The following is a 26,337-nucleotide window of genomic DNA, read 5'->3' as shown; positions in this document are numbered from 1 at the left end:
GGGACAAGTGAAGCTCTGTATGTGTGTGTCCACCACAGAAGGGTACCATGTGCAATATAGTACCAGTGTGACTAATAAGGTAACGAGTGTTAATCCCCCTCAACTGAGACTAAAGCAGTTATTTAAACTGGAAGATGTACAGCTCAATGGCACTAGAGGAGGTTGTGATTAGATTCTTTGGCTGCTAGAAGGAAATGAGTGATGGGCCAGGATTCCTTCTATATCCTTTGATACTGTGAGGGATGATGGTAAAGCTTTCCAGAAGGGGACGATGTGGATCATGCAGGCAATTCTCAAAGGAGTTTGACCAGAATATTTACATATTTTATTAAATCTTTACAATCAGCCATTATAATCCAGTACACAATTATATACAATGATTATATACATTTTAGCCCAGACTTTACATCACAGTACATAGTTGCTCTTAGAAATATTGTACACACTTATCACCAGACAGTAAAACCCAACAGTAGTATTACAGCACCTGTTATTAGATATTTCATAAGTTACATCATAAGAAAATATACAGATGTAAATCGGGCTGGTAAAAAATCCTATAAAATCTGAACATAAATGTTTCATTCACAGAATGTTTTCTCTATGTTCTGACTGAAGCCTTTGCATAAGGTGTCCTGTTAACATTTACTACAATCTCGACACACACGGTTTCACTGACTAAAGATAAACCTTCAGCTAAAACCACAGCGGGAGGAGGAGGAGAAACCAATGCTCATATTTTAAAACTTCATTATGAAACAGTAAGTTTAAATAGAGAATATTCCTTTAACATCAAAGGAACTATTCAATTGGCTTCTTTGAATTACGTTAGGGAATAAGATGTACTAGTTCTAAATAAGAATCCTAAATTTTTCAGTGTTCTAGTTAATCATATAGCACAATCATACAGATGATATTGACTTACAGTGATGCAAGAGCAATATTCTCTAAGCACAATGAAAGTTTTTAAAAATTTGCAAAGTACACCCTACTCCCCTCTCCAAAAGTATCTTCTGTTCAATCACACATTCCTTTTTCTTTTTAAAATGGCATTAACATGTTACAGAAAATTTTATTTTTAGAGTGATATGAAGAGGTTAAAACTAAAGTCTATTTCCATCTTTATTAGGAAAGACACAGTGAAAAAACCTGAATAAAATTGTCCCCTAATTTATCCTTTTCTTTCCCAAAAGGTCAACTTTACGTGATTCAGTTCTGTAAACCATGGATCTACAGCGGTCATAATCACTTAAAAAGGTAAAGTTAAATTATCTCAAAACAGGGGACAACAACATTTATCTGAGGTAGACCACCACTTTCTAGGTGCTTCAAAAATTATATCAAGGGATTCTCTTAACAAGCCTTCACTTCAAAGGATGGAATGTGCTTGTGTCAGAACTGCGTGCCGGTGTTTGCACTTAATGTAAGGTTAGTCAGTCATCAAAGATTACCTTGTGGTGACAGAATTTGATGCTCTAATTCTCCCTAATAATATTTCTAAAGACAAATTTTAGAGTTAAAAACTAAATCACTTTCTGCAGGAAGGAACTGAAAACTTGAGCTGTCATATTAAAATTTAATTTGACAAACCTTTTGCTAATGTAATGACCAGAGAACCACTTTAGTTACAATCCTTAAATACCTAAATGGAGCGAGACAGAATCTGTGCAGCTTTTACTAGCGTAGCCTACATCCAATAGAGTTAGAATAAAAACCTTCATTAGTGGCACTAGGTTCCGATGTTTGGAAATATTTAACTCCTTTTTAGAGTTAGGATTTCTGAACTACATTACCCTATGGTGCAACTGGCCACTTGCAGCCACATCACCTTTTGCCCAGTAAAACACGCACTGAAGTCAATGGATTCTGTGACCATACCAGGCATGCCTCAATTGCATGAACTAGGCACCCAAGTTACAAAGGACACTTCAAAGATTTTGAGGAATAATCCCATCCTTTAAAATCAATCCCTCAGTCTAAAATGACAAAGTATTAAGCTTCAGCACTGTACCAATATATTAAACCCAAACCTCCATAGTTATCTGTGCAAAGAAATTAAAACTACGTTTTAAAAGGACACTTATTCACTAGTTCCCTACTGCTTCACTATCTCAAAGTTAACTACACCTCTATTCAGTTAAATTGTCATTCAATTTCTGTATAGTAACATGCTCTCAAAAGGTACGTGTGCATTTGATACTTTTGAGAGCAAGTGTCATCATCAGATTACATGTATACAACATTTGTCTGGGACTTGAAACCGTATATGAATATACATAAGTACAATACAGTATGCTGTACTGATTGGTATTTGCATATTCGGCACATTTTAATCTCACCAGTAAAATGAAAGGTGCACTTCAGACAGGGATACATCTGTCTGCCAGTATAAAGATTATATATAAATACAAAAACTTTCAGTTTTAGTCTGGTGCATGATATAGGCAATGTTAAGTCTCTCTCTGAAAAGGAAAAAACAGATTAAATAGTGAATTGAACCATAATTAACGAAAACCTTTGTCTATATATCAACTTAAACTAGAATTTTGGCAGTTTTAATTTGGACACAATTAAGCTAACTGCTTCTGGTTTGCTTAAACAGACTTGTGGTTTAATTAGAGGATACTTCCAAAAACATGATAAATTAGGAACCATGCTTACCTGTATTAACACCTCTCCCCTCCCAGAAGTATCATATCTTTGACTGCACACCACTAAATTTTGAATTGTGGACCCAACAGCTAAAGGTAAACAGTTGTGCTTCACTATTGATACTGGCCTTCTTGCCCACGTGTTACAAATGTAAGGCTGATAGAGGTATTTCTTCTAGAGAACAGAAATGGTCATTGAAATTCTCATCTATTGAGTATCTATTTTCAGAGAACAATAATAATGCTAAGTTCTGTGTCTTAGAGTAGTTTTAAGCTTGATAACTTTAAGCATGGAAGGCCAAAAAGGAAAAATTGTATAAAATGTGTTTTGCCCAATTTACTTTAATTCAAGTAACAATCTTCATCATCACTGTGAACCTTTATGTACTAGTCCTCTAATTAGCAAAGCTTTCTTAATTTTCCTAAAAGAGCTTCCTAGTAGAGCATGTTACCTTTGGTTTATACAGCTGCTCTAGTTGAAATAAGAGAAGAGGAGGAAAAATCCAAGTCATCTTGGTCATTCGTCAAAACAACAGATGGAAGAAGTGATGAGCAACACAGCTATATCTTATTGGGATATAAATGTCAGGACAAATTGAGCTGTTTCTTAAAGACATTACAGCTGGAAATGTCTCACCATTTCACCTCTCTCTCTCCATAAAGGCCTTTATCAGTGAAACTGCACCTTCAACTAGAATAGCCTCTGACTGTTGCCTTCAAGTGCCATAACCAGCCAACAAGTGGTGCATTAATCCCATTACATTCAACTTCTACCTTTCCAGAGGCCAAAGCAATCTGCTCTCCGGAAGCCTGGAATGCAGAAATCTGATTAATTCCCTGAATGAAACCTTCTGTATTACAGCACCATGCAACAGAGCCATACAAACAGTTCAATTGCACATTCCCATTTCAAAACAGGAAAAATTAAAACTATATAAATTATAACGTGCTGGGTTTCTATTATATTATCCAGATGAAACCTGGTTGCTCATCACAATACTGAACAATTTCTAATTCTTAGATATTCGGGCCTCATTTTTACCCAACAAATTTACCATTTTGTTTATCCACAAATAAGTTATTAGAAGTCATAGTTCATCCTTTTCCATCATTTCAAATGCTTCTATATCTTCATTCCAATCTGCTAATATGGATTCCATAGGCTGGACTTTATTATCCCAATTAACATTGGAGCTGGAATCTGTCTCAGTCTGAGATTGTTCCTGAGGCTGGTTATCTAATTCTGTACTTTCTGTCTCTTGAACATCAGCCTCATGGATTTCTGTGATACAGAACTCTTGGTTTGAAATGGAAATGCTATCACTGTCTGCATCAATAAGAGATAATGAATCAAGGTGAGTAACATCAGAACTTTCTTCTCTTTCAGGCTCTTGACTGACCAAGCTGAGGTCCTGAGATGCTGAAGTCTCTTCTGGTCTCTGCTTATGTGAATCATTTTCAGATGACTTCTGGTCCATGTTTTCCATTTCCAGATCTTTATTTAAAAAAAAAAAAAAATTGTAAGTACTTTCAAAAGGCAACTGAAATAATTGAAAATAAAATGTAAGTGTTCATTTTCCAATGTGTCTCCCTTGATCTTAATCCAGACCTCATGAAGGTTCAGATTTTTATTAGTATGGAGAATCTTAGTCCCTTTTGAGCGCTGTATATTAAGCCTTTTGCAAATACTGTTCTTTAATTATAAAGTTAATTTATCATTTGCTCATAAGTTTAGTAAATTCAGGATACTAGCACCTGTAGTGGTTCTTCACACTTAGCTAGCAATGCTCGTACGTCACTGCTGTCCGCTTCTTAATGATGAGTGTACACTCCAGCACACCATGGCTCTTGAATTATGAGACTGGAGTTTATTGCAGCCCAAAGAGCCATGGAAGGTAGTGGATACAACCATAAGGTCTTCATTTGATAAACTCACAAAGCTATGATCTATTCTTTTAAATTTAAATTCAGACATACCAGTACATAAAACTGCACCCTACCTTGGCTCCCTATTATGTTAATGTTAGAAGGTGGTTCTGGTTCAACTACGTAAATGTTCAAAACTAAAAAACTGATACTGCTAAATAAAGGAAACTGTTTTCAAGAATTCTAGATAGTCCAACTGTATATAACTTGATTATTAATAAGATACTTACTGCTATCAATAATGTAGTTTGGAATCATTTTACCTTTAAATATTGTTGCTGAAATTCCAATGGTAGCACAAGGAGGGGAGAAAGCACATATGCATTAAAAATCCATAACATATAATATCCTCTTGTGTTTGGTGGAAGCGAAGGATTGGTTTGTTTATACTGCTGTTGTCCTAGAAAGGATTTAATAGCGAAGAACTACTCTGAACAGCTCACCCGTTGGTATAAATAGATGGACATCAAGATTCTGTGTGAGGAATCCAGAAGTGCTGTAACTTTGTGTTTCAGCTTAGTTTATTTTTCCCTACTGTATATACAAACATCAGCCCATTCACTAGAGAAGTTAAAGTTCATATGCTGCTCCCCAAATAGCCTGTTTGAAAAAAAGCAGTATTACTGGAATTTAAATTCTATCTGAGGGAAGTTTGCTAGACTGGAGTCTAGAAATAATCTTCTAGCTGTGCATTTTCACTGAAAATGTATCCGCTATCTACGCTGATGGAATGGATACAGCCACAAGCAGGATAATTAATATCATGTAAAATTACTGGTATTGACAACTTTAATCTCATAAGACCAGCCATACTGGATCACATCAAAGATCCATCTAGTCCAGTATCCTGTCTGACAGTGGCCAATGTCAGGTGCCCCAAAGGGAATGAACAGAACAGGTTATCTTCATGTGATTCATCCCCTGACGCCCATTCCCAGTTTCCAGCAAGCAGAGGCTAGGGACATCATCCCTACCATTCTGACTAATAGCCACTGATGGACCTATCCTCCATGAACTTATCTAGTTCTCTTCTGAACCCTGTGATAGCCTTGGACCTTCACAACATCCTCTGGCAAGGAGTTCCACAGGTTGACTGTGCGTAGTGTGAAAAAAATACTGCCTATTGTTTGTTTTAAACCTGCTGCCTTTTAATTTCATTTGGTGAGCCCTCGTTCTTCTGTTCTGAGGACTAAGTAACACTTCCTTATTTACTTTCTCCACATCAGTCATGATTTTATAGACCTTGATCATCTCCCTTGCTTAGTTGTCTCTTTTCCTAGCTGAAAAGTCTCTTATTAATCTCTCCTCATACAGAAGATATTCCATACCCGTAATCATTTTTGTTGTCCTTTTCTGAACCTTTTCCAAGTCCAATATATCTCTTATGAGATGGGGAGACCACATCTGAATGCAGTATTTAAGATGTGGGCGTACCATGGATTTACATAGGCAATATGATATTTTCTGTCATCTTATTCTTAACGATTCCCAACATTGTCTGCTTTTTTGACTGCCGCTGCACATTGAGTGGATGTTTTCAGAGAACTATCCACAGTGAATCCAAGATCTCTTTCTTGAGTGATAAGAGCTAATTTAGATCCCATTATTTTATATGTATAGGTGGGATTATGTTTTTCAGTGTGTATTACTTTGCATTTATGAACACTGAACTTCATCTGCCATTTTGTTGCCCGGTCACCCAGTTTTGAGAGATCTTTTTGTAGCTCTTTGTGGTCTGACTGGGACTTAACTATCTTGAGTAGTTTTGTATAATCTGCAAATGCGGTAAACACCTCACTGTTTACCCCTTTTTCCAGATCATTTGTGAATATGTTAAATAGGACTAGGCCCAGTACAGTACAGACCCCTGGAGGACACCACTATTTAGCTCTCTCTATTATGAAAACTGACCATTTATTCCTACCCTTTGGTAACAGGTTAAAAGATAGGAAACTTCCCTCTTATCCCAGGACTCCTTACTTTGCTTAAGAGCCTTTGGTGATTGGGCCTTGTCAAAGGCTTTCTGAAAATATAAACATACTATATCCACTGGATCCCCCTTGTCCACATGCTTGTATTTCTAGTAGATTGGTGAGGCATGATTTCCCTTTATAAAAACCATGTTGACGCTTCCCCAACAAATTATGTTCATCTATGTGTCTGACAATTTTGTTCTTTACTATAGTTTCAACCAGTCTGCCCAGTACTGAAGGCTTACCGGCCTGTAATTGCTGGAGTCACCTCTGGAGCCCTTTTTAAAAATTGGTATCACATTAGCTATCCTCCAGTCATTTGGTACAGAAGTTGATTTACAGACTATAGTTAGTAGACCTGTCATTTCACATTTCAGTTCCTTCAGAACTCTTGGGTGAGTACTATCTGGTCCTGGTAACTTATTACTGTTTAGTTTATCAATTTGTTCCCAAAACTCCTCTAATGTGGTCATTCTATTTTATTCTATTTTCCTCACTAGGATTTAACTTCCTCTTTTTAAAGGATGCCTTTTTGCCTCTCACTTTTTCTTTTACTTCATTGTTTTAGCTATGGTGGCTCTTTTTGGTTCTCTTAATTTGGAATATACATTTAAGTTGAGCCTTTATTATGGGGTCTTTAAAAAGTTTCCATGCAGCTTGCAGGGATTTTACTTTTGGTGCTGTACCTTTTAATTTCTGTTTAACTGACTTCCTCATTTTTGTGTTGATCCCCTTTCTGAAATTAAATGCTCAATGAGAACCACATTTGCCTAGTCTTTGCAGTGAGAAAAATCAGGTCTATCTTTACAGATATGAAGAAAATCACTTGGAACTGAGAAGCATCTACAAGTCAGGATCCTGAAACATACACAGCCTATTCCTGTCTTGATATCAAAGCAGAATATGAAAACCTCTTCCAAGAAAAAGAGTTTAAGAGGCTTTTAAAAAAAATGCTATAGCACTACTAGTCAAATTTCTTACACCAAAATTAAAATGTTCACTTTTTCTATTGTTTAAAATGTTTCAAGTTAAATAAGTTGGACATGTACTGGGAAATTCTAAGAGATTGTTAGTTTAAATGAAACTAATTCAACAAACTAGAATTATGGAGGTCAGAATTTTCATCTCAATCCCAATTCACTTATTTTTTCCGGAAGAAAATAAGAGTCATTGTTCATTTTATATTTCACATTATGCCAACAAGTAATAATAAGACACACATGGCCCTTACCTCTGTCTTTTGCTTTATCAGAGAGAAGCACTTCTACAGACTCATATTCTCTGATTGCATCAAGTATAATATTTCCTTCTTTGTTGAACAGGAAGAGCATGGGGATTTTGATGTCGTCTGTATTCTTTCCATCACCAGCCATTTGGAATAGAGGAGCAGTGTCACTGCTGCTTCCCTCATTGTCATCTAGCCAATAGAAAGTCAGAGTAAGCAGGCTTTTCCATTCTGTATAGTTCAGATTGATGCTCTCCCATTTCACAGGATAATGGTAGCTTGAATAGCTGGTGTGGGAATTTCAGAGAACGTGCTACAGTTTAATTAGAATTCCCCAGATTTACAATTTTCTAACCTTATTTCCTGTTGGAGACAAGAGGTTTCTGAGCGGACAGAAGCAAGTTAAGTTGCAAGGTGGAATGTATTTCAATTCTATGTGCTCACCTAAGATGGTGATGAGAGTTTGTGGGTGGGAGGAAATATTCTTAGGCATCTCCAGCAGCTTTAATTTTGTATTTTCAACTTGCCTCAAAAGGCTCAATAGCTGGTGGATGCCTGCCTGGGTGTGGAAAGTCAAGAATAGTGCTGGACCTAGAAGGAAAAAGCTATTTCACGAGCAGATGCATTCCTGAATGTAAAAGGTCTCAATGTACATCATTTCAGGATTGCTACTAATCCATTATTCTTTCAGTATTAAAAATAGATACTTACTCAACTTTTAATAAGGAATGTAAAATGGTACATTTCTCTCTAGAACTACTAACTTAGCTGGGAAAGCATAGGTGAGGGAATGAAGCTGATAGAACAGAGGTAGGCAAACTACAGCCTGTGGACCATATCCGGTCCATGGGACCTTCCTGCCCAGCCCCTGAGTTCCTGGCTCAGGAGGCTCACCCCTGCCCCTTCCCCTGCAGACTCAGCTTGCTCTGCTGCCACTGCAATGCTCTGGGCAGCAGGGCTGCAAGCTCCAGGAGCAGTGCAGCTGCAGAGCCCAGCCTGACCCAGTGCTCTGTGCTGTGTGTGGCTGGCTCCAGCTGGGTGGCATGGCTGCAGTGCCGCCAGCCACCAGTGCTCCAAGCAGCATGGGGCAGGGGGAGCAGTCAGAGGAGGGGTCGGATGGGCCAGGGTCCCAGGGGTGGTCAGGGGAGAGGATAGGAGGTAGGCCATGCCCCCCTCGCACTCCCAAACTGGCCCGCCATACAATTTCTAAAAATTTGGCCTTCAGGCCAAAAAGTTTGCCCACCCCCACAAATAGAACCACCATTCTCTTTCATTTCACAACACTGAGCTACAAACAGAAGTTAATTTGTAACTTCTGATTTGTCAGAACAAACTCCCACACTGAATTTCTCCACTAGCAGGTTTCTGTCTGGCTCCATTCTTGTGTGCAAGCAGGATATTAAGTATACACACCTCATTTGTTCCAACAACAGGATTTCTGTACCTTGTTGTACTAACTGCTCACAAGAATGTAACAGATGCCTGCCAGCCTTGAAAATATGGATAAATAAGGATTATCTAAATAATCCTGGGAGAAAACAGGTTACATTTGTACAAAACAATAAGGATAGTTTTATTTACCAATAACAATGCCCCCTATTGCTCCAGCTTTTTGGATGTTTCGTGCCTTTTCAGCAAACATGCACTGGCCTCTCTGCATCAAAGCAATTTTCTCCTTCACTGCTTCAGGATTAGTGATCTCCGAGCATCCACTGTAAGGTTTACTGGTTGCAACAAATCCTCTTGTCTGTTTGAGAGATGTAATGATTTAAAATACTGGAGTAAAGCCTGTAAATGTTTCCCACCTTTTATAATTTTTCCAGACACCCCAAGAAGTCATCCAGTGTTTCTCAGCACACTACAGGACCTTTATCCTAGAGTCTTTATTATCATAGAGTCTCAAAAAAGTTGTCTAATCAACAATTTTTGGACTGATTTAGTTTTCACATGGGCCAACATCTGTAACCTTTTATGTTTGTACTAACATCTTATAATAGCCTTTAAGTATAGTCAACAAAATACAGAATAATTATGCTTAAAATTATATCACCACAAACCATGTGAGAGCACAGATATCCTTAGAACTTTGTTTTAGAGCTAGAGCATACTCTGTGGGCTGAAATCCTGTCCTCCTTAAAGTTAATAGGAGTTTTGCCATTGACTTCAAAGGGGACAAGTAATTTGTCCCCACTTTCTCTGGACTTCTGATGGGCTAAGGAGAGCCTAATCCTCATTAAAATGTTGTAAATTCACAACTGAGTGGCAGTCATGCTGAATCCTAGCAGCTTGACAAGCTCTCTTCCCTTACACTGGCCCCTCCCTCTAGGATGCAAGAGTTATATTCCACGTATAGCATTCAGAAAACAACTGGAGCACCTATGTGTGGAGTCTGAATCATGACTGGTGCCAAAGGAGAAAAAGACTGAACTCTAGAGTGTCTGAGTCAAAAGAAAGAATTTTAGATTGTGTGTGTCTAGCTATTTAAATGCCTAATATAAATCTAAGAGCTAGCTGAGTATTTTGAAATAAATGTAATACTAGAAAATTAAGACCAATGCAACAGAGAAAAAGCACAAATAAATAAAATTCAAGAGCAAATCATATGTTCTGAATATTTTCACATTATACACACCCCTACATTGTGTTTGGATAGGTCCATTCCAAACTGTGCTGGCCCGGCTGTCAATACTACCCTGCCAAAGAATGGGTGGGAAACAATTTGAACAGCACGTGGGGGTAGCTGCTGCTCTTTTTGTTGCTGACTGGATAGTTCAATCATTTCCTGCATGAATCGCAAACCATCTTCAGCATCAAGTGAACTTGCTGCCTAAGGAGTAAAGATATTACGGTAAGTGGCTTCTTAAATATTTTGCAAAATCAAAATTTTACTGTTACTGGTGAATTCCTCCAAAGTCACTGTTGTAGCCCACCTCTTGGAAAAAAAGAGCTGGCTTCTTCCAGAATCTGTCAGTACTGCCACCAATCAACCAGGCTGAGAAGGAAAAAGCAATTGAGAGCACTACATTCTAAAGTCTAGCTCCCACAGGCCCATGACCTTTCCATCAGCTGTTTTATATGTAATTCTTTGGTAACAATTATACTTTAAACATCTATCAAATTTGTCACAAGTTTCATTTTTTCCACATCTCCAGTTTATACAAGTTTGATTATTTTTAAATTGCAATGGAAATAGTTGTTTTTAAACTAATAAACCTTTCCCTGCTATGTCTATTTCCAAGTATTACAGCAGAGAACCTGAAGCCAAATCTAAACAAAATGGGAACCAACTTGATTCTCATTGTCCAGTCTGAGAAATGCCAAAGTTAAACAGCACAGCCTATTAAAACCAAAAATTCCTTTAAAAAAAATCAAATTTTTCTTTATCAGTAATACAGAATTATGTTTACAATAAGATAACTGACACATGTTCTTTAAAAATTTAAACTAAAGAAAAATACTAATGCAATAGACAGACTTCTTATAGGTGGTCAAGTTGACTGACTCTTTTTTGTATAGGGTAAATAATTAGTGTCTTGACTATTGTGTATAGGGTGACCAGACAGCAAGTGTGAAAAATGAGGACGGGGGGGGGGGGGGGGAGCCATTAAGAAAAAAGACCCAAAATCGGGCACATCTGGTACCCTATATGTGTAAAATACATGAATGTGTTATTTTGCTGATCTGGAATTGTGGTAATCATACTTTTAAAGCAGTCTTCAAACAAAATATGGTTTGCAGAGAGAGTTAAACTGTGGATACTTTATCAAATAAAAACATGAAAGGTAAAAATAAGTTAGAATTATTTCTGTGTCACACAGTTGGTCAAACAATCATACTAGAAACACTACCAATTAGAAATTTCTGGATGACACTGTAGACCAACATTAGGGTTTTGTCATACTGCTAAAGTATTTCCAAAGAATATCATCTGATAATTACAATATTTGTGTATTTGTACAGCACCTTTCATGTGCCCTTTAACATTTTTCACTTTACAAAAGTGGGTAATTATTTTGATAGCATTCTGGTTTTTCTCTCTAATCCTGAAAATAATTTTTATGCTCCAAATTAGGGAGTTTTGCCAAAGCCAAGTATAAGATTATAAACTCTAAATCCATGACACAGCAAGTGCAAAGTATTTCAAAATGTATTTGAAACCATCCACCTCAATTTAGCCTTGGGCTACTATGATACATTAGGTGCACCAACTTAAATAGACATCAAATTAATCATCTTTTAAATATCAATTTATTTATGGCATTTACATCACTTCTACAAATGTGCCAATACTATATTAGATAGTGATCAAGGTCTGGGATGCTGTGAGACTTAAATATTAGCTTGATCACTTCACAGTTGTCTTAAATATTACATCCTCTTACAAAAATGAAAAAAATCCATTCACATACATATGTAGTACCAAGACCGTACTGTTTGAAAAAGATACTTTTGTTCTATTATATAAAACTATGCTTTATCTAGAGCTTGATGCCAATCTAAATAAAACACTAGAGCTTTAGAAATACACATTTAAAATGATTTAGTAATTATTTTATGATTGTGCTGTTTGAAGGAGTAATTTTTTACTCTAAAGCATGTTTGAACAAAACATTGTGATTTTTTTTTGAACTAAGGACTCATTTTTTCCCTTGTCTGTGCTCTTTTTAGGTTTGGTAGAACAAGTGCTCTCTCTTTCAGTCCAGCTTCACCTTACAATGAGCTCTTAATTAGGGCACTATATCTTCTACAATTCAGGGACTGCCAAATCTGCTGAGGAAACTAACACAAAATTGTGCCTCACAATCATAGAATGTCAGGGATGGAAAGGACCGCAGGAGGTCATCTAGTCCAACCCCCTGCTCAAAGCAGGACTAACCCCGAGACAGATTTTTGCCCCAGATCCCTAAATGGCCCCCTCAAGGCTTGAGCTCACAACCCTGGGTTTAGCAGGCCAAAGCTCAAACCACTGAGCTATCCCTCCCTTCTATTCATTTTAAAAATGAAGTTTTTATTCTTAATGGCAGCGAAGAAAACTTTCCAAATGTGATGTATGCAAACTCATGCAGTGATGTCAGCTTGAATCTGCAGACAGCCTGAAACAAATTGTTTAACTTTGCTGGAGGGCTAGTTAACTTGAATCTACAGCTGATAACACTTAACTGCACCTCTGATCATGCTAGTAAAGGTTAGATGCTTCTCTCACATTCTTCAGGTGCCAAATGTCTAGGGTGACCAGATAGCAAGTGTGAAAAATCAGGACAGGGTAGGGGGTAACAGAAGCCCATATTAAAAAAAAGCCCCAAATATCGGGACTGTCCCTATAAAATCAGGACATCTGGTCACCCTACAAATATCCAAGCTGCCAAAATCTGCAGCTTTCCCTCCAAAAAAAAATTCTATTATGCTGTTATGAGTTTAGTGCAAAACTGTAGCACACTGAAAATTAAGTTTACAGACAGCAAAAAACTGCATGTAATACCCAATTAAACAAATGCAAGGATCACTGATTGAACTAAACATGAAAATGAATAATACAATACAAATTCACATTTTAATTTCTGCAGGTGTTGCACAATCCAAGACTTTCGCTGCAACATAAATAGGGCCTTGGTTGTAACAAGCAGAGATAATGGTACTTAATTGCAGGACAAAGTTGAAGAAAAAAAGAGGCAAAAAAAATTAAACCAATTAAAAAATATTATTTATCACATGTAGCAACAAAGGAAAGGCAAAAAGGTATGCTGAAAGCGTCAGCAGGTCCCTTTTTAAACTAAGCAACCCAAACTGTGGAAGTAGAGTGAAACCAAGGAATGAAATCTGCTCCTATTGCAGTCATTAGGAATTTTTCTACTGATTTCAATGGGCCAAGATTTCTACAAAATATATATGGGTCTTACTTGAATTGCGTGCTGCACTAATTGTACTCTTCCATCTTTGAGGTGAATCAAACTGACTCCCATCTTCTTCAGTATCTCCAAATGCTCAGGGTTACTGGCCATGAAATCCCTGGCTCTCAGTGGCGGTTTTGGTCCACTCCCAAAACTCTCTTCTCTGCCAAAGATGGTAATGACCAAAATGTCATACTGGTAATATTTGTTAAAAAGTTATCTAACAGTTTTACACAAGAGGTGTACAAAGCTAGAGACATAATATATTTACAGCCATCAGAACCCATTCCTATCCTCCACTGTACAACCATTCCAAGATGAAAATTAAAGTTCTAGCAAACAAAGCTCTTGGTGAAATGTTACCCTAAAATTATAATTGTTTTAAAAAGCTGTGAACTCCCCCAACCATTTTTCAGTGCAATGTTGATAATGTAAAAGTGATACATCAGCAATCTGGTTAAAGTGTGAGCCAGCACCATTCAATACTATTTCTAAATGTTCAGCATCTTGGTAATGAATTTTAATAAAAAACAGAAAAGCCAGTTTTCCTAACACACTGAGCATCAGATGCATATAATGGAACTGTTACTTGGCCCTTAATTTTCACCTGCATAAATATTACAGTAGTCATATAAAGGCAGATTTTCCAAATTTTACAGAACAACCTAAAATAAAGTACAAGACTTTAAAGTCAGTTAACTATAGAAATGAAACTATTAATTTTCTTATTTATTCTCAGTGATTTCAGATCCCCTTTGCTCGGTTTACAAATTGATTTTTCTCCCCCTAATTAGCACTACAGCAATACTAATTTAGGATCTGCAACTCGTGCTGAGCTCCTTCTACTCTTACATAATCAACTGCAGCTGGAAGTTAGCTGAACACTGGTAGGAAATGCAGCTAGCTTTACTGCCTATGCAGAACCAAAAGGAATACTATCTTTGTGAACAAAGTAAGCATATCTGACTAACATATGCAGAGGGGATTAGGAGGCTTTTTTTTTTAAATAAACTGAATGACAGCCAATTTTCTGGCCATTCCTAGCGACGGAGAATATAAAACAGGCATCTTACACTCTGGCAACGCCCCTAGGACAGCTCTTATCCACCACATTTTTCAAAGGTTCACGGATATTCTGAGCATACATAGGGTCATTTGGGAAGAGAATCTGGGTATTCGGACATGTCCACTCAAAGTTACTGTCATCCAGCTCCATGTATTCTGTTGTCTATAATGTACAAAGCAGATTATCTTAAGAAACCTAATTATTCTAAATTGCTTATCAAAAGAAAATATCAAACAGTAGACTGCATCATCAAAGGTTATTTATATACGTACAAAGCATATAACCACTGAAGGTAAGATGATATACAACTACAATTACTAGCGAGGAGTAGTAGGACTTTGACTTGTCTGCTTTTTTGCTAGCTTCTTGGCATGTGCATAAAATTTTAAGTGTTAATGTTTGAAGTCTTTAGCATTCCAAGTGTCCCCTAGTCTCCATTTTTATATTATTTTTCTTTCTGAATAGCTCTGTCTGTCTTCATAGCATTCCCAATCAGAATGAAACAAATGATGCTGGTCATGATTCTATTTTGCTGCATTTGGCAAAGACATGCACAGCAGCAAAGGCACAAGAGGTGTGTAGCTGAAGAGTCAAATGCAGTCCTATTTTGGTTCCTATTTGCAAGGTTATCTTTGCGTCCAGAATTTAAAAAAAAACAAAAAACACAACAAACCCAAACCCTAGTTACAGAAATTGAAGGATTAGGCCCTCTACTGGTAAGTGGTGATTTCAAGCCGTACTATACCAAACATCTGTATCTATGTAACTTCTTGTTCTATCAGACAGGAGAAAAAACTCTGTTTTTTGCTTTAAGTGTAAATTTAATAGTGTCTATATTTTTGCTGTGGCAGCTCCAGGCCATTAGGATTTCCCATCTTATGTCAACAGACATGCCTCAGATTATTATTTTTTTTTTTTTAAAGAATATTACATGAGGTCATCTCAGTTCAGTTAAATATCTTCTATTGATTTCTGAGCTGCCTAAGATGACTTGACACAAAGAAACCATAAAACTAAACATTAATAAATAAGGTTACTTTGCCACATATAGCATCCTCTTCATAGATTTCAATATGAACAATCCCCAGAGTCTCTTCCTCACAATCCATATAGCAACAGTCAAGTAAACCTATAGGTGGCAAAATTATAGCAACTAATTTCAAACCAGACCTTAACTGTAAATCAAATGACATTTGTTTTCCTTTGAAAGGAAGAGATTGGTTATTTGCAAATACCACTGTTTTACTATAGCATAAGAAGGGCATAATAGTTTGATATCTGTTCCTGGTTCTGCAAATGACTTGGTGGGTGATCCCAGGCAAAGCATTTAACTTCACTACAGCCCAGTTTCCCCATCTGTAAAATGAGTATAATACTTATCTATTTACAACACACCTGTGAGAAGAGTCATTTAAGAGTTATCAACAATAATTAATAGTTCTCTAAGACCCAGTATTTAAAGGCATATAAAAAGGCTCCCCCCCCCAAAAAAACCACAAAAATTCAAGTTGCTATAGCATAACAAAGTTGTTACTTATTTTACTGGAAGAAGTTGCTACATACTAAGTAACTGAGTGAGTAATTCTCTTAGAAGTATGACCAACATAAAATCAATAGAGCCAACCCACCTACAGGGAAAAAAGTCTGCAAACTAAGAGCCAATAAAACTGTTCCCCCACTGTCTTCTATCAAATCAAACAGTGAAACAGGAGGAGGCCACATGGCTAATCATGCACTAGGGCACAGATATTTCAAGTGGCGGCATGGTACTTAGAATAAATATAAGCAATGCAGCCCATTAAGCTGTGTTCCTTTTTCCCCTCCCATTCATTGCAATCAAAACCGATTCTAAAATGATCAGTGTTTTGGTTTCAATAACCACGTGTCTATTTTACAATTTCTTCCTTGATAGAAAAGCTCCTGACATCTGCTTTAAATGGGATCTTTTTCTGTCTTTGCCTTAATCAGATATTAGTAACTTAGACTGATGGAGATGTTTCAGTGAAACTCTACTTTATCAATATTTAGTAATTTAAACAGTGCTTATATTGAATTTACTTTCACATCTTAGACCTGATTTTCCTCAGAGTTTTTACTGATTTTTAGGAGGCCCTGCTTCATACTCCCCAACAGCTGGACACAGTTACCATCAAGGAACTATTCTGCCTTCTATACAGAACTTCAATAGTTTCTACAAATATTAGTATAAACTTCGTTTTAAAAGTTTTGCTTTAATAATACAGGCAAGTCACATCTTAGGCGCATTTAACATGCGCGAACTCAGCTTTGCACGGTCAGCAAAAACGGGTGGAAAAAAAACAAACAACAACAATATAAAAACTGCATCTGTAGTGCGGGCAATTCTGCCCACCATTCAACTCAATGAGTGTTTCACTATACGCGGTTTTCGCTTTACGCGCTAACCGTGGAACAGAACCCTCGTGTAAGATGAGACTTGCCAGTACAAGATCTGTGCCTTTTAAATCCATGCTGATCTTTAATTAGTACTATCCTGTTTTTCTGAAAGGTTTTGGAGACAGCCAACACTTCCATGAAAAGGACAGCGGAGCAACGAATAGCACAGATAGCTATGAGGGAACATAACCTTGATTAACAAAAATTGGTCAACATGCAATGGTGTTAATGAACTCTGTATAGCACACTACAAATTATTTTACAAGTCTAACCTCAAAATTATTGGTCTTCGGGTTCCTAGAGCAGTATTTCCTTTATTTGCAATGTTGGATTCACTCAGTATAGTTGTGAAGCTTCTCTTGAATTTATTAAGTTCTCCAGGAAGAAAGCCCTCAGCCAAAAAAAGTCTGTGACCTCAGTTTTCCACAACTGATCTGACACACATCTCTACTGGGATAAAAAAAACCATGGCACCAAGTCTCAGAGCCTGGGTAACCTCACACAGGCTTTTGGGGCTTGGACTGCGAGGCTATAAAATTGCAATGTAGTGTTCAGGCTCCAGGCCAGCCATGGGTCTTTTATTATGTTTTTTATAAACATACCTTGAGTGTCTTGTCTACAATGCACAGTTGGCAAGTGTGATTTCTAAAGCACATCAGTGTCTTGCACACTAACTGGTCTGCTGTCATGAACTACAGTTTCCCTATTACACATGAATATAATAGGGAAACTGTAGTTTGAAAGTGCTCTTTCAAACAGCACTACGTTAATGCACACTTGGGCCAGTTAGTGCGCAACACCCTAGTGTGCTTCACAAGTCTCACCCTTATAGTGCATATTGCCCTGCTATGTAAATAAGTAAGAAAATGCTAAGTAATGGATTAACTAAGAATTATCCAAGAGTGCTATTATTTTGATTTGAAGTGTGTTCAGCTTAACATTAGGGGAATCCCTAGGTGATCAATAATCGTCTGTTCACTTTCTCATCTGTTTATTTAGCCTGTCAGATGAGCTACTGATACTGGAAATATCAGTCTCTCAGAAGGAAAGCAGCAAGAAAAAGTACTGTTTAGACTACATCACCATGACCACTTCCAGCAGAGTCTGAGTCGACCTGGCCATGAGGACCGTGGCGAGTCGACTGCTGCCACTCCTGTCAACTCCGCTTCCACCTCTTGGGAGCTGGAGTTCCAGAGTCGACAGGGAACATGATCGGGGATCGATTTTATCACGGCTACACTAGACGTGATAAATTGACCCCTGATACATCGATCACTACCCGCTGATCCGGCGGGTAGTGAAGACCTGCTCTAAGAGCCTGAGTGAGCTCAACTATAGCTCTACTTATTTCAACATTTCACACGAGCTGAGGATCTGGCCCTAAAGCTGGAAAGCTAACTTGGGTTTCCTCCCAGGCACTAAACTCTAGGTCAGTAGACTAGCTTGCTATGCATTTTATTTTTCCCTTAATATAAAAAATGACTAGGCAAATTTAATTTACACTATGGTTGAAGTATTTTTAAAGAGGCAATAAATCTAAGCTCCACAAAACAAGAAAATGTTGTATTTCTTTATTTATTTGAAGATTAGGTTTTATTGGTTTGTTTTTTTGTAAGCAAGTGTGTTCTGTGACCTTTCTGCCAAGTTCCAGCCTGGAGCAAGGTTTTATAGTTGAGTTAAAAATACCTAAAAAACAGGTTTGGTCATGGAAAAAAAAATGACAATATTCATGGGTGCCACTAATTACTGTCATGATAAAACAGTTTGTATTAAAATCTGTAAGCAATGTAAGATTTTTGAAACTTACCATTTACCCTGATTTTTCCATCTAAAAACACTTTAATTAAAGTGGTATTAAAAATAGACTAAAATTTAAAAAGGTCACTCACTGTATTTTTCTTAGACATTGTTTGGTTTGTAGTAGAGAGCCAAAGAGGCAATAGATGAGCCTCTGTAGTGAAAATATAATCTTCTATATCAAAAACCATGTCTTCCTTATCAGCAAAGAGCAGGTAAAGGTATTTAAACATCTCAGCCAGGAAGAAAGAATCCATTCTATAGGGCAAGGGAGGGGGAAAGAGAGAGAAGATAGCCTTAAGAACAGTACTATTTCCCAAAGTGGCAGTAAAATAAATGCTCAGGATATTCGATTTCCAAACAGTTAATGATACTTAGCATTGCAGGTTTGTCATGGTGGGGAAAAAGGTCAAACAGGGTCATATTCCTGTTTTCCCATGACTTCCCCACAGCTGGAGATCCTGCCCTGGGTGGCTGGGCTCAACTCCCCACTCTGTGCATTGTAACCTGGCACAGGCAGTCCCAGCGCTGCTCAGGTTTAGCTCAGCTGCCTTTATGTCATAAAGGAGAGAAAGGAGGGAAGCAGGGCGGCCAGGCCGTATTTGACTGAGCTGAATAGCAGCACTGGGTTGTGCTAAACCTGAGCTTGGGCATAGAGGAGAGCCCAGAGAGGGCAGGGGGAGGTACGGTTCAGCCCTGCGTGTCCCCTGTGGCTGCTCTCCTTGAGGGAGGCTCCAACATCCAGGCTGCATTCCACCTTCCCAATGATGCTGCATCCTGGGAAGGGGGCTCAGGAAAGTGCCAGGGTCCTCCCTTCACAATCCACAGTGTCAGGGCTCAGGCAGCGGACGCAGATTTTACAGGCTGTTCTAAATTTACCAAGGCTCCTCTGTGTTTAATAAAAAAAGGCTGTGACAAATCTGCAGCCTTAATAACTTTTGAGCTTATTAGCCCTGCTTGAGTGCTGCAACTACTGCAGAATTCCAGTAGGAGGAAACTGTGTTTACAGAGGGAAATAACAGTTCAAGAAGTTCAATGGAAAAGTGGTGTTACAATAATAATATACTGCTTGAGAATTCCAAAGTCAACATTTTTCAAATGAAATATGCTTCAAATTTAATCTACTTAACCATTGTCAAGTTGTATTAAAAGATCTATAAAGAAAATATCAGAATAGGCTGTCTTCACTTCAATACAGAAATGTTATAATTTAAGGCTATGAATTTTGAAAATGTTTAAGGCAGGAGCAGCACAAGGGATTTTGGTGCCCTAGGCACAGGGCTGGCTCACCAGTCCCGCGGCTCTGGTGGACCTCCCGCAGGCGTTCCTGCAGACGGTCTGCTGGTCCTGCAGCTCCGGTGGACTTTCCACAGGCGTGCCTGCGGATGCTCCACCGGAGCCGCAAGACCAGCGGACCGTCCGCAGGAATGCCTGCAGGAGGTCCACCGGAGCAGTCTGCCGCCCTCCCAAATCCTGGTGCCCTAGGCGACCGCCTAGGTTGCCTAAATGGAAGCGCCAGCCCTGATTTAAGGCCAATTAGACTACAGATATTCCATTAACATCAAATCAAATATGCATAATCTGAGGGTTGGTTTATTTAGATGAACACAGAATACACCATCAACACCTATCCCAAATTCAATTAATCTCAATACACATTAAAATAAGTTAATCAGACTCCTTTTATATTTTCTAATAAACTTAAAAAATCACTACACACTTACCTGTCCTCATGGCTTCCAGTACGAACATCCTTCATTGCAGCAAATCCACAAGGTACTCTAGCATATTTGTTTAAATTTTCAATGAGCGTTTTTCCTACTTCTAGGTAGTAAGGGTCCCCAGTAGCCTATTTTTAGAAAAGTTGCACAATACTTAGATATCACGTAAAATGTATAGCTGGTTTTTTAGAACTACTTGGTATGCATTAGTTTCTGGTATGTTGCCTTTTTTTACACATCCGTTAAATTTTGTGTCATTGTTTCAAAAGAGAAGATCCATATGCAGAAGAGAAAGTTCCTTTCAAATACAGTGCATTACCATTTTCACTACATGGACAAACTATACTATGCTGGGACAATCAAAGGAAGAGAAGGGAGTTATGCCCAGATTTTTAAAGATAATTTTAAAGTAAGACTTAGGCCTTGCAGTGCCTAAATACCTTTAAAAATCTGGGCCTCAGGCACCCAACTGTTACTGAATCTGAAGGGGCCGGGCCCCTTTGTACCTTTGAAAATCCTTGTCTTATAAAACAAAACTCTGAAGACATTTTCCAACAACAAAGAGTGCCTACATCTGGCTTGCGTGCCACAAGCTTTTAACTCTGGCACCAGTGGACGAATTGGGGTCCAGTTTGGGACGTAGCACCAATAAAATCCAAACCTTAATACCAAGTGTCGAAAAGCCAAAGCGATGAAGAAAGTGGTCTTACTTTATACAAGAAATAGGTGCTTTCTGCAAATTCTGGTCTTAAAGGGTGCTGAGCCCAGTGAACCCTGAAGTCTGTTGTGAAAGCCTGAGGAAGAAAGAATAGAGATAAATAAATGGAGGCATAAAAATATACAGACAGTGAATTATTATTTTAGATTTCAAAACAAATAGGCAGAAGGGTGCAAGTCCTGATCAACAAGCTCTACTACTCCTTTCTCATTTATTTTCATTTCTAATTATAAAAAGCCCCTATCCATATTCTTGTCAACAGCTAGAAGATTACTTTTTGAAAAAAAACTGATAGAAAATAATAATCTTTGATGACAGGCCTGATTCTGATCTTATATACACCAGTATAAGTCAGGCAACGGCATTACTTCAGAGTAAAGCCAGAGTTCAAAATTAGGGCCTATTCGCCCATTTGATTTATTCTGGATTCATGTACCTGGGATAAAGTCAGACATTCAAAGTTATTCATCCTTCATGTGTAGCAAAGGTATAGATCCAGAATAGGCAGGTCTGATTATGTTAAAAACAAAACAAAACTGCGACTTATCTCTGAATGCTAGGACAGGCAAGCAGCCACCTATGGTATGCATACTACAGCAGCCAGTCAGCAATTGAACGAGTACCAGAAAAACAAAGAGCCTCTGTCCACTGAAAACCGAGGACCAAATTTTTAAGTGCTTATGCAAATGTTCCAGTAATGACTGTATACAGGCAAACTGGCTTGTGTGCGCACAATTAACTTGTTTTCAGACTCAACACAACATCTGTAGGTATGTTTTCAGAGGCTCTATGCAAATATGGCCCTGAACATGTTACTTCTCCAATGGATTCAGGCTTCACTTGACCAAGAAACAGAAGAAAATGAAAAGTCAGTGTGATTTAATAGCATAAAGCCATTACATCACCAAAAAGATAGTTTCATATCAATGTTATGTAAACTTTATATACTAATGTGAAGTGATCCAAGGTCAGTTTAAAAAATAACATGTATTCATTATCACTTATCTGTTATATAACAATTGTTTCCCACTATTGGTAGTTACAAGATCTCAGGGAAAAATGTTTCCTATCCAGAACACCGCTCCTGTTGTGCATGTGGGTTTGCACCCTTTATTTTTTTTAGTTGCACATTGTGTCTAGTATTACTTGAACTGAGATCACAATCAGTTTACATAACCTTCCGCCTTACCTCAGGAAGAAAGTTATGCTTTTTTATCACCTGATATAACATCTCATGAGTTTCAATAGCAGGTCTAATGTCACCTTTCAATACCTACAAATTGAGAACAATAGCAATAAATACATAAAAAAGTCAGGCATGATAGCTGTACAAGACTGTATACATTGCCAGCATACACAGTAATATAGTAAATCATGATCCTTTGTTTCAGTGTATAATCTGCTTTATTTATGTTTTTCTATTTAGCATGGGATAGGAAACATATGAGTGACTGCAACCCTTAAGAGACCACTATTTCACTGAAATCATAACTGACTTGCGGGAAAGAGGACAGGATCATACTCAGACTGAAATCCTGGTTTAAACAGGAATTTGCCCAGGTTTGTGACAGATGTTACAAAATGCATCTGCAGCCCAGGACTTGAATGGACCCATTCCCTTCAGTTCAAATTTTGTTACCAGAATTGCTTTTGAAAGCTCTGAGGACAGATTCTCAATCAGATATTTAAAGCCCCTTGGGAATCCAGAGTGGCTCATATGATTTTAAGGGCCTAGCAGGCTGCAGAATGGACTTCTCATGCAATCATAATACCAGCCTTCTGAGTCTGGTTGTAAGTAAATCCTGGAACAAGAGACTATTCTTTTTATTCATCCATACAAAATGTATTCTTACAAAGATTTATTCTAAATAGAGGGAAGAAATACAAGCAGGAAACTTATGTTTCAGAGATTCAGCAATGAACACTCAGAGATGGGTCTGAAAAAGGTGGGAGTGGGGTTGTTTTGAAAATCAACACGGCTACCAGTTGCAAAGTCATTTAATCTGGAAGACTATGCAGTGGGTCATGGAGGAACGACAGGCAAGGGAACTAATGACAAACATCTGCAGCATATACGTGGGAGGCGGGGGGAAAGAGAGGAGGAGACAAGATACAATGAAGGGAGCCAATGACAAAGGTAAGACAGAAATATCAACAGGAAGTCTTAAGACCCATGAGTAGGGTGGCCAGGTATGTATTTTAGACTGCTAGAAATGGAAGTTGAGCATCTGATATGCCTTGACACCTTTTGGTTATCACTTTGAATTTGGGTAACAAAATCAGTAAGCTGTGAGCTTGGCAAGTAAGAACTATAGCCTAAGAAGAAAAGGGATCTCTATAGTTGAAAGTTAAGTGAAAGGTGGGGTGGGGGAAAGAGGAGAAGTATTTTGCTCCACTCTTGCAGGAGTTCGTTTTTTTCTCCCCTAAAAAATGATTTGCATATGAATTAAAAAAAACTTCTGCAGAAGACTATTAGAGTTTAAGTCAAGCATTTTACATGATCTTCAAGGAGTTAAGAGGTAAAAGAAGCAGAGCCAGGTAGATAATGAAAGGGTATGAACGTTCAGACAGTTTTCCCTCTTAACAGCCAGTACAAACTTGGAAATAATTTGATGGCTGCATGATTTAATATAACCAGCAGAGAAAGCAAAGGCAAACAAATCCCTCTTCCACAGCAGATAACATTTTTAAAAGTTAAATTACTGAGCCTAAATGACAACAACTATATTATGTATTTTTCATATGTTTTTATGAACAATTATTAATAAGTCCATTTAACGTGATCTGGGGACTGGAGGTTTTAGAAACCTTACCTGCAAGCCTGGGAAGAATGCAAGCAAAGAATCCATCCAGGTCCGAGCATTTAGCATTGGTTTGTGAATATGAACATCAAGCAGAAGAGGTGGTTGACTAATGTACCTCATTATGGCATCATAATGCTAACAAAAACAGAAACATCAAGAGCTCACATCTCTTTCAAAAGGGACATGAAAACCCAGTAGTTTGCTAAATTTCATTTCAGTAAGGTAATGGTCTCAGGGAACGGCATCCCTGCAATTAATAATACATAAATAAAAACACAGTTCCTAGTTACGCAAATCAGAATGCAAGAGCCTGAATAATTATTGCACAGCTATACAGTAATATATACATATACATGTTCACAAATATATCCAGCAATCATTACCATGAATATCTAAGTTTTTTCTCTGTTTGGCTACTATACCTCATCTGCATTGTCTGGCTCCTGTGGCATGGTTTTTAAGCTGGCTAACAGCAATAAAGATGGCTGCACTTTCTCACTTACTATGGCTGAAGCAGAGAACCCCAAAATGCATGTATAAGAAAAACACCAAACGAGACTAACTGCTGTAAAGAGTTTTTAAAACCCTTTGGATAACTTGTCTGCTTACCCACTCCTAATCCCTCTTTTCCCCAGGACAGCTGTCTTATTTGTGTTTGCATTGCAGGCCTCACAGTTTTTAATATAAAGTCCTCAACTTTCAGTTGAGGAGTTTAGGAGGTAATACTATATCATGGGCTGAACATATAGGAAGCCCAATTAAATTATTATAATGAGAGCTATACACATTAGCAATATAAATTATTTGTACTGTTGTGACAGGCTTTTAGTTATGGTTTGACTTTTATATTGCCTGCAAGAATCAAGAAAATTCATTTAATTTGTGCATCACCCTTCTGTATCAAAGCTCAGTGGTTTGAGCATTGGCCTGCTAAACCCACGATTGTGAGTCCAATCCTTCAGGGGGCCATTTAGGGAACTGGGGTAAAAATCAGTCTGGGGACTGGTCCTGCTTTGAGCAGGGGGTTGAACTAGATGACCTCCTGAGGTCCCTTCCAACCCTGATAGTCTATGATTCCATGATTATTTTACTGAGAAAAGTTCATGATTTTCAGAAAATTTAGCTGTCTTATGAATCTAATAAACCTATGAACAAAGGCACATGTTTTTGCAGGTGATACTCATATAAGCATTGGGCTGGCTTAGTGTCTCTGTACTCATGGCTCTGCTCCAATAGAATCTGAAAATCAAATTCTGGGTTTAATCTATCTGTTGCTCTGAGAGCCAGCAGGAGCTTTCAGCTTACTTTGCAATAAGAGAGGCCTTACATTAACAGGGTTTTCTGTACAACAGTATAAAAATAGCATTGTTGAGCTCCAAAGTAAGTGTCAATACAGCCCTCCATGGTTAGAAAGTTATAGTTATACTGGTGTGGGACGCAAACAAGGAGAGATATATAGGAGCTCCTTAAGTCCCACAGCTACATAGGAGGTCTCCACCCTTGTCGGGCAGGGAAGAGGAACATACGTGGGTACGGTAGCCAATTCAAGTTTGGCTACAACACATAACAGAAAGAATGAGCAGTATGGACATTGCAAGATTCTGAAAAACCTTGCAAAGTCCATGAAGTACAAAGCAGAAATCTAACAGCTAAAAGACAACCCTAAAAATTATTCTTAAATGGAGAAAATACTTGAGCAAAAAGTTAAATCAACTTACTGTGTTAAATCTTTCCAGGAAACGGTCATCTCCAAGCAAGACATAGGCTTTTAATAAATATTCATAATACGAGTCTATTCCTGCTCCAACTCCACTATCTAGAAATAGCAGAAGATACAGAAGTACTGTATTTTTAAATTTAAATAGTTACATGGATAAAAGTTTTCAACTGCTAATTTTCAATTTCATTTCAATGGCTATTGTTTGAAAGAAAAGAAGGGATGTTCAGGACAACTGATGGTGCAAATAAAGGAGCAGGCAGATTAAAAAAGGGCTGCACTGAGTAGTGTGCATTATTTTCCTGCTTTTTTGAAAATGTGTTCTAGTATATTTGAACATAAAAGAGTATGCTCAGGCATGCTATTAAGTCAAGTGTTTGATTTCCTTGTACGAAAATATTTTTATTGGCCTGAATACACAATTACACTCTTATTT

The 26,337-nt window shown here is 37.9% G+C and overlaps 1 protein-coding gene across 9 annotated transcripts in view; it reads right to left on the bottom strand.

Moving 5' to 3' along the window:
• Window positions 1-302: 302 nt before the first annotated feature.
• EDEM3 (ER degradation enhancing alpha-mannosidase like protein 3) overlaps window positions 303-26,337 on the bottom strand; it is a 67,838-nt gene continuing 41,803 nt past the window's right edge. For 3 of the 9 annotated variants that reach the window (XM_075067874.1, XM_075067868.1, XM_032783468.1), the window contains 13 exons: window positions 25,903-26,000; window positions 24,194-24,319; window positions 22,570-22,653; window positions 21,373-21,456; window positions 20,666-20,790; window positions 19,034-19,199; window positions 14,737-14,891; window positions 13,673-13,826; window positions 10,408-10,602; window positions 9,357-9,522; window positions 7,782-7,967; window positions 4,808-4,855; window positions 303-4,146 (listed from right to left, as the gene is read on the bottom strand). In XM_075067874.1, coding sequence (XP_074923975.1) covers window positions 3,740-4,146; window positions 4,808-4,855; window positions 7,782-7,967; window positions 9,357-9,522; window positions 10,408-10,602; window positions 13,673-13,826; window positions 14,737-14,891; window positions 19,034-19,199; window positions 20,666-20,790; window positions 21,373-21,456; window positions 22,570-22,653; window positions 24,194-24,319; window positions 25,903-26,000 — 1,994 coding nt within the window. In that variant the 3' untranslated portion in view covers window positions 303-3,739. Of the gene's footprint in view, window positions 4,147-4,807; window positions 4,978-7,766; window positions 7,968-9,356; window positions 9,523-10,407; window positions 10,603-13,672; window positions 13,827-14,736; window positions 14,892-19,033; window positions 19,200-20,665; window positions 20,791-21,372; window positions 21,457-22,569; window positions 22,654-24,193; window positions 24,320-25,902; window positions 26,001-26,337 lie in introns of all 9 variants that reach the window. The other 6 variants (XM_075067873.1, XM_075067871.1, XR_012656263.1 and 3 more) reach the window with 5 other exon arrangements.

Source organism: Chelonoidis abingdonii, chromosome 7 (assembly GCF_003597395.2).
Source record: "Chelonoidis abingdonii isolate Lonesome George chromosome 7, CheloAbing_2.0, whole genome shotgun sequence".
Classification (NCBI taxonomy): Eukaryota; Metazoa; Chordata; order Testudines; family Testudinidae; genus Chelonoidis; species Chelonoidis abingdonii.
This window is presented reverse-complemented; position numbering and strand designations above follow the sequence as displayed.